This window comes from Staurois parvus, unplaced genomic scaffold (assembly GCF_062004578.1).
Source record: "Staurois parvus isolate SC_StPar_1 unplaced genomic scaffold, SC_StPar_1.0 ptg002233l, whole genome shotgun sequence".
Classification (NCBI taxonomy): Eukaryota; Metazoa; Chordata; class Amphibia; order Anura; family Ranidae; genus Staurois; species Staurois parvus.
In genome coordinates this window covers 140057-153581 of record NW_028320029.1, presented here as the reverse complement: position 1 = coordinate 153581, position 13525 = coordinate 140057, and the positions used below count along the sequence as shown (strand labels likewise).

The window sequence follows — 13525 nt, the reverse complement described above, 5'->3', positions numbered from 1 at the left end:
TAGGGCCCGGTGTCAGGAAGTTGGGTCTCCGTCAGAGGTCATGGGTCTTCCAGCAGGACAATGACCCAAAGGACACGTTACAAAGCCCCCAGAAATGGTTTCAGACAAAGCGCTGGAGAGGACTGAACTGGCCAGCAATGAGTCCAGATCTCCATCCCATAGAGCTCCTGTTGAGAGATTTCAGGACATCAGTTGGGAAAAGGAACCTTCCAATCTGAGAGACCCGGAGCAGTTGGAGGAAGAAGAGCGATCCAAAATTCCAGGAGAGAGGTGGAAGAAACCCACTGATGGTTCCAGGAAGCCGATGATTTCAGTTATATGTTCCAAGGGGTGTGCGACTAAATATTACATGGAGGGTGCCAATAATTTTGTCCTCTGGGAGTCTTGCCTGTGGCTGTGAGAGTCTTGCAAGGACTCATGGGACTTGTAGTTCCTCAACACCTGGAGGGCCATAGTTTGGAGACCCCTGGACTAAAGGAATCAATACGCCCTCCAACTGGATCAGTGCAAAGTAAAGTCTTCTTCAAACAGACGGTATAGTACCCCATTGTCATTGTCAGTGGGATAAATAGTACCACATTATTGGTGTCAGTGGGAGGAATAGTGCCCCATCATTGGTGTCAGTGGGAGGAATAGTGCCCCATCATTGGTGTCAGTGGGAGGAATAGTGCCCCATCATTGGTGTCAGTGGGAGGAATAGTGCCCCATCATTGGTGTCAGTGGGATGAATAATGCCCCATCATTGGTGTCAGTGGGATGAATAATGCCCCATCATTGGTGTCAGTGGGAGGAATAGTGCCCTATCATTGGTGTCAGTGGGAGGAATAGCGCCCCATCATTGGTGTCAGTGGGAGGAATAGTGCCCCATCATTGGTGTCAGTGGGAGGAATAGCGCCCCATCATTGGTATCAGTGGAAGGAATAGTGCCCCATCATTGGTGTCAGTGGGAGGAATAGTGCCCCATCATTGGTGTCAGTGGGAGGAATAGTGCCCCATCATTGGTGTCAGTGGGAAGAATAGTGCCCCATCATTGGTGTCAGTGGGAGGAATAGTGCCCCATCATTGGTGTCAGTGGGAGAAATAGTGCCCCATCATTGGTGTCAGTGGGAGGAATAGTGCCCCATCATTGGTGTCAGTGGGAGGAATAGTGCCCCATCATTGGTGTCAGTGGGAAGAATAGTGCCCCATCATTGGTGTCAGTGGGAGGAATAGTGCCCCATCATTGGTGTCAGTGGGAGGAATAGTGCCCCATCATTGGTGTCAGTGGGAGGAATAGTGCCCCATCATTGGTGTCAGTGAGAAGAATAGTGCCCCATCATTGGTGTCAGTGGGAGGAGTAGTGCCCCATCATTGGTGTCAGTGGGAGGAATAGTGCCCCATCATTGGTATCAGTGGGAGGAATAGTGCCCCATCATTGGTGTCAGTGAGAAGAATAGTGCCCCATCATTGGTGTCAGTGAGAAGAATAGTGCCCCATCATTGGTATCAGTGGGAGGAATAGTGCCCCATCATTGGTGTCAGTGGGAGGAATAGTGCCCCATCATTGGTATCAGTGGGAGGAATAGTGCCCCATCATTGGTGTCAGTGGGAGGAATAGTGCCCCATCATTGTAATCAGTGGGAGGAATAAAGCCCCATCATTGGTGTCAGTGGGAGGAATAGTGCCCCATCATTGGTGTCAGTGGGAGGAATAGTGCCCCATCATTGGTATCAGTGGGAGGAATAGTGCCCCATCATTGGTGTCAGTGGGAGGAATAGTGCCCCATCATTGGTATCAGTGGGAGGAATAAAGCCCCATCATTGGTGTCAGTGAGAGGAATAGTGCCCCATCATTGGTGTCAGTGGGAGGAATAGTGCCCCATCATTGGTATCCGTGGGAGGAATAGTGCCCCATCATTGGTGTCAGTGGGAGGAATAGTGTCCCATCATTGGTGTCAGTGAGAGGAATAGTGCCCCATCATTGGTATCAGTGGGAGGAATAGTGCCCCATCATTAGTGTCAGTGGGAAGAATAGTGCCCCATCATTGGTGTCAGTGGGAGGAATAGTGCCCCATCATTGGTGTCAGTGGGAGGAATAGTGCTCCATCATTGGTGTCAGTGGGAGGAATAGTGCCCTATCATTGGTGTCAGTGGCAGGAATAGTGCCCCATCATTGGTGTCAGTGGCAGGAATAGTGCCCCATCATTGGTGTCAGTGGGAGGAATAGTGCCCCATCATTGGTGTCAGTGGGAGGAATAGTGTCCCATCATTGGTGTCAGTGGGAGGAATAGTGCCCCATCATTGGTATCAGTGGGAGGAATAGTACTCATTCATTGGTGTCAGTGGCAGGAATTGCGCCCCATCATTGGTATCAGTGGGAGGAATAGTGCCCCATCATTGGTGTCAGTGGGAGGAATAGTACTCCTTCATTGGTGTCAGTGGGAGGAATAGTGCCCCATCATTGGTGTCAGTGGGAGGAATAGTACTCCTTCATTGGTGTCAGTGGCAGGAATTTCACCCCATCATTGGTGTCAGTGGCAGGAATTGCACCCTAAGGGCTAAATCAAGTCAAGCAAAGCACCACATTCAGCCCACGGTCCGCAGTTTGGAGACCACTGATCTACAGAAATAGAAACTTCCAATATTCACTCAGTGTACATCGGTGTTCTTGTCTTTCCATTGCCCCATCCTCTGTGTTTGGGGAACTATACAGATCCGTCTTCAGGGGTACAACTATCTATTCTGTATATTGAAGGAACTGACCACTACACACAATGCAATCAAATCCGTATTGTATCCCTCACCCCGGGTTCTCTGCAGTTTTGAAAGTTACTTTCAGAAAATGGCATCCAATGAACTTCTAATACAAATCAGGAGGTGGGGCAACTTAGAACAATTTGGTGGTCACACACACCTAGCTCCTCCTCCTCGATACTGACTGCCAGCTCCTCCTCCTCTGTCCCCTCCTCCTCCTCCTCCTCCCAGGCAGCAGAAAACGGGGGCAGCTGATTGGACAGGGCGTCCATGTCTGGAGGCTGAGAAGACAAGAGGTGCCGGTTAGTAGCTGGGAGGAAAGAACATTCAACAGACACTCCTTTTGAAATGTTTCAGCAGGCAGATGTAAACCCCGACTGGAGACCGCGGACTCTGCCTGGTGCATCGTAAAACGACTGCAAATGTCTCATTAAATATACAATCACCCCCCCCCCCCGGGTCCCCACCCTTCCAGTCTGTTTCACTCAGGGCCGGGACAAGGGGTGGGCAGGAGGGACAGCTGCCCCGGGCGCGGATTGGGGGTTGTGCTATAAGGGGTGATTTGGGAGCGGGATTTTTAATAGGAAGGTGGATTCATGTTAAGAAGAGAGATTTGGAGGATTGTGCTAGTAGGGATGATTGGGGGAATTTATGACGGGGGGGGGGATTTGTGGGAAGAATTAGTGCTGGGAGAGGGGGATTTGCACTGGGAGAGGAGGATTTGCTAGAAGAGAGGGATTTGCGCTGGGATAGGGGGATTTGCACTAGGAGAGAGGGATTTGCGCTGGGATAGAGGGATTTGAGCTAGCAAAGAGGGATTTGCGCTGGGAGAGGGGGATTTGCACTGGGAGAGGGGGATTTGCACTAGGAGAGAGGGATTTGCGCTGGGAGAGGGGGATTTGCGCTGGGAGAGGAGGATTTGCACTAGGAGAGAGGGATTTGCGCTGGGAGAGGGGGATTTGCGCTGGGAGAGGGGGATTTGCACTGGGAGAGGGGGATTTGCACTAGGAGAGAGGGATTTGCGCTGGGAGAGGGGGATTTGCACTGGGAGAGGGGGATTTGCACTAGGAGAGAGGGATTTGCGCTGGGAGAGGGGGATTTGCGCTGGGAGAGGAGGATTTGTGCTGGGAGAGGGGGATTTGCGCTGGGAGAGGGGGATTTGCTAAAAGAGAGGGATTTGCACTGGGAAAGGGGGATTTGCGCTGGGAGAGGGGGATTTGCTAAAAGAGAGGGATTTGCACTGGGATAGAGGGATTTGCGCTGGGAGAGTGGGATTTGAGCTAATGGAGAGGGATTTGCACTAGTAGAGAGGGATTTGCGCTGGGAGAGGGAGATTTGCGCTGGGAGAGGGAGATTTGTGCTAGGAGAGGGGGATTTGGGGAGGGAGCAGATTTGGGTTAGGAGGGGGAGATTTAGAGGAGGGAGAGGATTTATGCTCAGAGGGGAAATTTGAGGGGTAGAGGATTTGTGATAGGAGGGGAGATTTGGGGAGGGAGTGGATTTGAGCTGGGAGGGGGGATTTTGACTTGAAAAGGGAATTTTTGCTTTGAGGGTAAGTGTGAAGATTACTGCTTAAAATATTTTTTTCTGGCGGGGGTGGGGTTGCTGACACACAATGCTCATACATTTGGGGGGGCTGTTTGCCATCTTCGCCCCGGGTGCTAGGTGGCCTTGTCCCGGCACTGGCTTCACTATCTGTAGACATGACAACATTCGTATCCCAAGACCTTCGGACATCGTGAATCAAGCATGGCTACGCATTCCAACCAACCAGATTTAACTCTCAACAATCCTTTCCACTCTGAAGTTTCTCAGACATCGAAAAACCATCCTGAAGAGCCCCAAAATGGGGAAAATGAGGCATTTCCCAGCACCACCCTTTCCCCACCCCAGTGGTGCCGCTTCCTGTCTTCATGCACTTGTAGGCAGGTGCAATCTCTTTTCTCCACTGCAGGTGGCGCTAGACCATTGACGGGAACTGGGTTTCTCAATGACTTCCTCGGTCACACAGGGCACTGCTCCGTTTGGATGCCGTTATCCCATGTGACCCTGGTGGCCATCTTGGGTCAAGCAGAGTCTATTTAAGACTCTGACCCCAGGTTTTGGCGCGCTTTTTGCAGGTGGCTAGTGTAGGGACAGGTCACCCGTCTGTCAAGTTTACGGTGGAGTAGGGAAAGAGTAGGGACTACGTGTACCTTCTCAGGAAGCTCCCCATTGGGTTGGACCGGCCAGGCTGCACTTTGCTCCTCGTGGCAGTCCTGAGTCTACGTCACTGCTGTCTCTGTGCTGAACTGTTGTAAGTGACCCCGGTCGGGTGAACATCCCCACCAGGCCCGGTTGTACTGTGTTGCTAGTTCTGAAATACACTGTTTTCGGCAATCTGGGACTTACTGCCGCCGCACCACGCGGGACCTACCCGCCACACACGCTCCAGTGTTGGCTCCTCATCATGGACCGGCTTCTGGTGTCAGGAACGATGTACCGGCTGTCAGGCTAATACATGTTCGCATAATCGGGCACACGTGTCAAAGTGCACATGCATCATTGCGAGCAAGTATGAGCACATGCATGCGTGGACTTACGCGTGCGTCCAATGCCGCCAAGCGGGCTACTTGAAACCAGAGCTCTGCACAAGCTCTTTGCTGAATGGTCTCTAGTCTTGTTCCTATGTTCTTGATCCCGATACTTTTTCCGATTCTGCGATTGACCCGGATTCTTCGTGACCTGTTTTCAGACTACTCTTGCCTGCTAATGTTTGAGACCTTGGCCTGGATTACTGACAATGCTCCCGCCTGGAAATTTCGTACCTCACTGACGGCTTGTAGCCCACGTTTGACTGACTCTGATCCTGCCTTCAGCTTGGTGCCTTCCCACTCAGCTGCTACTAGACCAGACTTGGGACTCAACCGCACCTTTAACTGAACTTGGCACATCCTCAGCTGTACTCCTGCTCACCTGCGCCCTCAATTTTTGGCCCACAGAGTCACTGCACCTTTCCACCACCCTTGCAGAACCTCTCTCATCTTCCGGGGGGTGCTTGGGCAGGAACTGTGCAAGAGACCACCCCCCGTCACCTCAGGCTCTACCTGGCCCTATCTGGACCATACCGGTCATCACAGAGGCTTGTAGTCTCCACCATTTCAGCATATGGTGGGCTTACAATGCACAAGGGAGAGACAGTTGTCACCATATAACAGGAAGTGCCTGAATAAGGACCTTCATGGCGGGATCACAGGAGATTAATTTGAATGAACGTTGGAGGTTTATAAAGATTGAACCTTTGGTTTTGAAAGATTGGTACGGTGTGTTTTATCTTACATAAGATTTGGTGACTGGAATCATCTGTTATAACTGAGAAGAAAACTGGAGCTTTACTGTAAACAAATAATGTTTTTGGAGTATCAGTCCATAAATGGTATAAAATGCCATCACAGAGCTGGTCGGGATATATCAGCCATACTGTATGAGGGGCCATGATGGCTGGATCTCACCTGGTTCTGGAGGAATTGTGGAGCCATCTCGGATTGGAAGTATGGAGGGATGTCTCTGTTCCTCATGGCGGCCAGGTTATCCGTCTTCTCCTGGATCTCCAGCCTGAAGATACAATATACTGAGAGGTCAGTCTCTTCTTTCCTGGGATTGCCCTCTCGGAAGAATTCAAAACCCCCACCCTTCACCTCTGAGCCTTTAACTATCTTCAAAGCCCATCCTTACCAACAGGGGCATAACCTTCCCATCCTCACCAACAGGGGGCATAACCTTCCCATCCTCACCAACAGGGGGCATAACCTTCCCATCCGTACCAACAAGGGCATAACCTTCCCATCCTTACCAACAAGGGCATAATCACAGGGAACGTCACACCTTCTTTCATCTTCCTGGAGCATAACCTTCCCATCCTTACCAGCAAGGGCATAACCTTCCCATCCTCACCAACAAGGGGCATAACCTTCCCATCCTCACCAACAGGGGCATAACCTTCCCATCCTTACCAACAAGGGCATAACCTTCCCATCCTTACCAACAGGGGCATAACCTTCCCATCCTTACCAACAGGGGCATAACCTTCCCATCCTCACCAACAAGGGCATACCCTTCCCATCCTCACCAACAAGGGCATACCCTTCCCATCCTCACCAACAGGGGCATACCCTTCCCATCCTCACCAACAGGGGCATACCCTTCCCATCCTCACCAACAAGGGCATAACCTTCCCATCCTCACCAACAAGGGCATACCCTTCCCATCCTCACCAACAGGGGCATACCCTTCCCATCCTCACCAACAAGGGCATAACCTTCCCATCCTTACCAACCCCTAACCCTGGCAACCAGGCCCAGGGTTAGAAATAAGCCACAATGGGGGAAAGAGGAGGGGGTTCTAAATTGCAACAGGGTGAGGGCCCTTGGCCCACCGGAACCCCCCCCCCCCTATTGTTGTTAAAAAACCCCATTTAAAGTTTTTATAACCAATATGGCGGCACCTGGGCCAGGAACATAACAAGAGACAGCAATGATCTCAGACAGTTGCATCCAAGTTTTAAATACATTATTTTTTGAATCACCAGAGAGGTCCCCAGTACCCTCTGGTGGTGAGTATTTAATGAAAATGTTTTACCTGATGTTTCTTGGGTGTAGTGATTTGTTTACACTGTTGATATACAGTTGTGTTCAAAATAATATCCGTGTGTTGAAAAAAGTGACTAAAGCTGCAAATCCTTCTAATCCTTTTATTTCCATCCACACAAATGCATTGGGAACACGACACATTCTATTCCAAATCACAACATGAAGAAAAATACATCAAATTTGTGTTGTTCCTCTAAAAAAATGGAAGAAAAGTGAATATTAGACGGTTCAAAAAAAATCGCAGTGTTTGTATTCTTCTTTACAAACTCCAACATTCACTATATAAACTGAGAAATGTTTGAAGATTTTGCTTTCCTTTGAATGACTTCATGAATATTTGGTTGTAGTCGCACTGTTTCTGAGAACTGCTGTACATCTGTGTTGCATGGAGTCCCCCAACTTCTGGCCCCTGTGATCAGGTATTCCAGCCCAGGATGATTGGACCACATTCCACAGTTCTTCTCTATTTCTTGGTTTGGCCTCAGAAACGGCATTTTTGATGTCACCCCACAAGTTTTCTATTGGATGAAGATCCGGGGATTGGGCTGGCCACTCCATAACGTCCATCTTGTTGGTCTGGAACCAAGATGTTGCACGTTTACTGGTGTGTTTGGGGTGGTTGTCTTGTTGGAACCCCCATTTCAAGGGCATTTCCTCTTCAGCATAAGGCAGCATGACCTCTTCAAGTATTCTGATGGATTCAAACTGATCCATGATCCCTGGTATGCGATAAATAGGCCCAACACCGTAGTATGAGAAACATCCCCATATCATGATGCTTGCACCACCATGCTTCACGGTCTTCACAGTGTACTGTGGCTTGAATTCAGTGTTTGGGGGTCGTCTGACAAACTGTCTCCGCCCACTAGACCCAAAAAGAACAATCTTACTTTCATCAGTCCACAAAATGTTGCCCCATTTCTCTTTAGGCCGGTCAATGTGCTCTTTGGCAGATTGTAACCTCTTCAGCACACGTCTTTTTCCCAACAGTGGGACTTTGCGGGGACTTCTTGCAGATAGCTTGGCTTCACATCGGGGTCTTCTAATTGTAACAGTCCTCACAGGGAACGTCACACCTTCTTTCATCTTCCTGGAGCTGATTGTTGGCTGAGTCCTCACAGGGAACGTCACACCTTCTTTCATCTTCCTGGAGCTGATTGTTGGCTGAGTCTGCCCCATGTTGGCTATTCTTCTATCCATTCCAATGGTAGTTTTTCGCTTTCTTCCGCGTCTTTCAGGTTTTGGTTGCCATTTTAAAGCATTTGCCATCATTTTAGCTGAGCAGCCGATCATTTTCTGCACTTCTTTATATGTTTTCCCCTCTCCAATCAACTTTTTAATCAAGGTACGCTGTTCTTCTGAACAATGTCTGGAACGACCCATTTTCCTCAGAATTTCAGAATGAAATGCACTGTAACCAGCATGTCCAACATTTGCTGCCTTCCTTCCTTAAATAAGGGCAATAATTGCCACCTGTTTTTCAAAGAATGAATGACCTCACTAATAGAACTCCACACGGCTATTATATTGAACACGCCCCTTTCAATGAGTGATTCAATGACACAGAATCAGCAGCATGCATGTCATGACTGTCGGGTCTGTTGGATTTCTATGACTCTACTACACCTGCTAGGAAATTATCTGCCATGTAGAAATATCATTTCCACCAAAAACAGAGATTGATCCGGTTAGTGATGTCTGACGGCTATTATTTTGAACACAACTGTACATGACTAGAGGGGTCCCAGGACCTGTTTGTGATGTATAATGTCACTGCTATGGGGATTGCTGCGATCAGAGGGTGGGAGCAATTACCTCCCCCAAATGCCACTTTGGCGGCATCCACAATGAAGCCAACGGGCTCCTTTGATTCAGTTTACTCTAAGGGTAGGACCTTCTAAAGTACACAAAGCCTCTGATTAGCCGCCACATTCACAATAAAGCCACTGATTGGTCAAGGCGTTGATTTCTGAAGGCCCACCCCTATAAAAGTGCCATCATGGCTGCAGACCCCATAGAAGCCCCCAAACAAGGTTTCCAAACTGCCAAATAGCCCCCCTGAATTCCCTCTGACTTCAATAGTGTTCGGGTTATTGCCAAATTACTCAAGCAACACTACCCGTACAGTCATGGGTACAGTCATGGGTACAGTCATGGGTACAGTCATGGGTACAGTCATGGGTACAGTCATGGGTACAAATCTTGACACCGCTGCTTTTCTGTTGAAAATTGTTGCAATGACAAATGTTTTGGAGTTTATTTCTTTGGTTTGTATCGGTGACACAAAAAAGTAAAGAAACAAAAAACCAAATCTGACCCATTCCACGCAAAACCCCAAAAATGGACCGGACAAAATTATTGGCACCTTCTGAAAATTGTAAGAAATAATTGCATTCCAAGTTTGTGATTCTCCTGTAATTTGTCATTAGACTCCCCGTGTCCATGACCAGGAGCTGACAACATAGAAATCCCACCGACAACCGGGGACAATGGTGACAAATGGCCTCCACCTTTCTGTTGTGTGTCTCTGTGGGCCGCATGGAGGAGAGGAAGAGCAGCAAAGAATTGTCTGAGGATTGGAGAACAAAAATGGTGGAAAAGCACGGACCGTCTCAAGGTGACAAGTCCATCTCCAGAGATCTTAATGTTCCTGTGTCCACTGTGCGCAACAACGTCTAAGGATCTCTATCATTCCATAAAGACACAACCAGACGACAACCGGATATAGTGAATGCAGGGTCCGGAGAGAGCGGATATAGTGAACGCAGGGTCCGGGGAGAGCGGATATAGTGAATGCGGGGTCCGGGGAGAGCGGATATAGTGAATGCGGGGTCCGGGGAGAGGGGATATAGTGAATGCGGGGTCCGGGGAGAGGGGATATAGTGAATGCAGGGTCCGGGGAGAACGGATATAGTGAACGCAGGGTCCGGGGAGAGCCGATATAGTGAATGCGGGGTCCGGGAAGAGCGGATATAGTGAATGCGGGGTCCAGGAAGAGCGGATATAGTGAATGCGGGGTCCGGGGAGAGCGGATATAGTGAATGCGGGGTCCGGGGAGAGGGGATATAGTGAATGCGGGGTCCGGAGAGAGCGGATATAGTGAACGCAGGGTCCGGGGAGAGCGGATATAGTGAACGCGGGGTCCGGGGAGAGCGGATATAGTGAATGCGGGGTCCGGGGAGAGGGGATATAGTGAATGCGGGGTCCGGAGAGAGCGGATATAGTGAACGCAGGGTCCGGGGAGAGCGGATATAGTGAACGCGGGGTCCGGGGAGAGCGGATATAGTGAACGCAGGGTCCGGGGAGAGCGGATATAGTGAACGCGGGGTCCGGGGAGAGGGGATATAGTGAACGCGGGGTCCGGAGAGAGCGGATATAGTGAATGCGGGGTCCGGGGAGAGCGGATATAGTGAATGCGGGGTCCGGGGAGAGCGGATACAGTGAATGCGGGGTCCGGGGAGAGCGGATACAGTGAATGCGGGGTCCGGAGAGAGCGGATATAGTGAATGCGGGGTCCGGGGAGAGCGGATATAGTGAATGCGGGGTCCGGGGAGAGCGGATATAGTGAATGCGGGATCCGGGGAGAGCGGATACAGTGAATGCGGGGTCCGGGGAGAGCGGATACAGTGAATGCGGGGTCCGGGGAGAGCGGATACAGTGAATGCGGGGTCCGGGGAGAGCGGATACAGTGAATGCGGAGTCCGGGGAGAGCGGATACAGTGAATGCGGGGTCCGGGGAGAGCGGATACAGTGAATGCGGGGTCCGGGGAGAGCGGATACAGTGAATGCGGGGTCCGGGGAGAGCGGATATAGTGAATGCGGGGTCCGGGGAGAGCGGATATAGTGAATGCGGGGTCCGGGGAGAGCGGATATAGTGAATGCGGGGTCCGGGGAGAGCGGATATAGTGAATGCGGGGTCCGGGGAGAGCGGATATAGTGAATGCGGGGTCCGGGGAGAGCGGATATAGTGAATGCGGGGTCCGGGGAGAGCGGATATAATGAATGCGGGGTCCGGGGAGAGCGGATACAGTGAATGCGGGGTCCGGGGAGAGCGGATATAGTGATTGAAGGGTCCTGGGTCTAGTAACACTTTAAGCCTTTGGTATCTGCTGGTCAATACCTAGTACTGCAGCTCGGATCTCTGCTCTGCACACCTGCCTGAATCAATAAAGATTAACTAGACTGCTGGACGTTCAGTCTGTGTCTGTTCATCAGATTAGTGTTTCTGCTCCAGGATTCAGCTTTGTATGGAAAATATAAACATCATCCACAGCCAGGAATGGATTTTTACTCAGCAGAAACAGGCTCTATTCTGATTTTCAGTATTCAAGATCTAATAAATCCCCCCCCCCCCAGGTATCATCAATACACAACTTATATGTCAGTGTCTGGCAGGCTCACACAGGGAATCATCCAAGTTGTGACAAGTTCCCTCAGATGGCAGCCATGTGTGAAGAGAGGGATTCTGGGGCACAGATGTGTACAGTCGCAGGCACAGATTTCATTATTGTGGTGTTGGGGACGCTATCATTAGCTCAGGAATGTCTAAGGATCTCTATCATTCCAGACGACCTATAGATGTGTCCTCAGGGCCGGGGTGAAGGGTAGGTAGGAGGGGTGGCCGCCTTGGGCGCTTCAGCAGGAGAGAGGGCCTGCAACCTATACTGCTAAAGTAGCTCACATTTAATAGGGGGGGCACTTTGACCTTTTCAAATTTGGTGCTGAAGGACCTCATCCTGGCACTGTGCACCCCTCTCCTACACTGACCGAGAACAGGTATATATCTTTTATAGGGATGATTACAGGACAGCACCATCTTTATTCAAGCATCATCCAGGGTCACCATCTACTTCCCGGGCTGAAGTGCCAGCTCAGAGATGACACAATCATGTAAATTCTAATCCCCGTGTAGGTTTTGTTTACAAATGTTTGACACAGATCAGCCCCTGCCCCAGCCTCTTGTTACAAAGGTACAGTGTACAGCAGGGGCGTCCCTAGGGTTGGTGTCACCCGGTGCGATAATACTTGGTGACACCCCCTCCGACGATCCCCGCAGGATGGATCGGATCTGCGGATTGAGCATAATGGATCGGAAGTCCGATCCATTATGCTCCCCAATCCTCAGATCGGATCCATCCTGGGGGGATCGTCAGCATGCAACCTATGCGGGGTGACACCGGACCCGCTCCACGAAAAGGTAAGTTGTAAAGCAAGCCGACAATCTTTTTGTGGAGCGGGTCTGGTGTCACCCGGTGCGGCGCGCACCCCCCGCAGCTGCATCGGGACGCCACTGGTGTACAGACTGATCAGTGGGGGAGGGGAGGAATGCTTCCTCCTGCCTGCATGAACCCGGCATGCTATTATTATTATTATTATTACTACGAGTTTATATAGCGCCAAAGGGTTTGCTCAGCGCTGTACAATAGGGGGGGACAATACATGGCACAGTACAACGAAGACAGACAGCGTACGAGGGGTAAGAGGGCCCTACTCTTACGAGCTTACAATCTAGGAGGGAGGGGGTAAAGGTACAGTAGGAAGTGGCTGGGGGGGATGAAGTGGTGGGAGGAATGAGGGAGGATGGCCGTTAGGTGAGGGTGGGGTAGGCTTCCCTGAAGAGATGGGTTTTGAGGGAGCGCCTGAATGTGAATAGAGAAGGCGACAGTCTGATGGATTGGGGCAGTGAGTTCCAGAGGATGGGGGAGGACCTGGAGAAGTCCTGCAGTCGTGCATGGGAGGAGGAGACCAGGGAGCAGGATAGAAGGAGGTCCTGTGAGGAGCGAAGGGTACGGGTAGGGTGGTACCTGGTGATCAGATTGGTGAGGTAGTCAGGGGCAGTGTTGTGAACGGCTTTGTAGGTCAGGGTAAGGAGTTTAAATTTGATGCGTTGGGCAATCGGGAGCCTGTGGAGGGAGAGGCAGAGGGGGGTGGCAGAGGTGGAGCGGGTGGTGAGGTGGATGAGTCTGGCAGCTGAGTTCAGGATGGTCTGGAGCGGGGAGAGCCTGCACTGGGGTAGGCCAGTGAGGAGGGAGTTGCAGTAGTCAAGGCGTGAGATGATGAGGGAGTGTACTAGAAGTTTGGTTGTGTCTGGGGTGAGGAAGGAGCGGATCTTGGCAATGTTGCGAAGATGGAGCCTGCATGTGTTTGTGAGTGATTTGACATGCGG

General features: G+C 50.8%; 1 protein-coding gene across 1 annotated transcript in view; it reads right to left on the bottom strand.

The window, feature by feature from the left end:
- SPAG17 (sperm associated antigen 17) overlaps positions 1-13525 on the bottom strand; it is a gene marked incomplete at its 5' end in the record, with an annotated part of 180206 nt that overhangs the window by 41836 nt on the left and 124845 nt on the right. Inside the window, 2 exons of the mRNA XM_089665542.1 lie at positions 2892-3012; positions 6223-6325. Coding sequence (XP_089521668.1) covers positions 2892-3012; positions 6223-6325 — 224 coding nt within the window. The remainder of the gene's footprint in view (positions 1-2891; positions 3013-6222; positions 6326-13525) is intronic.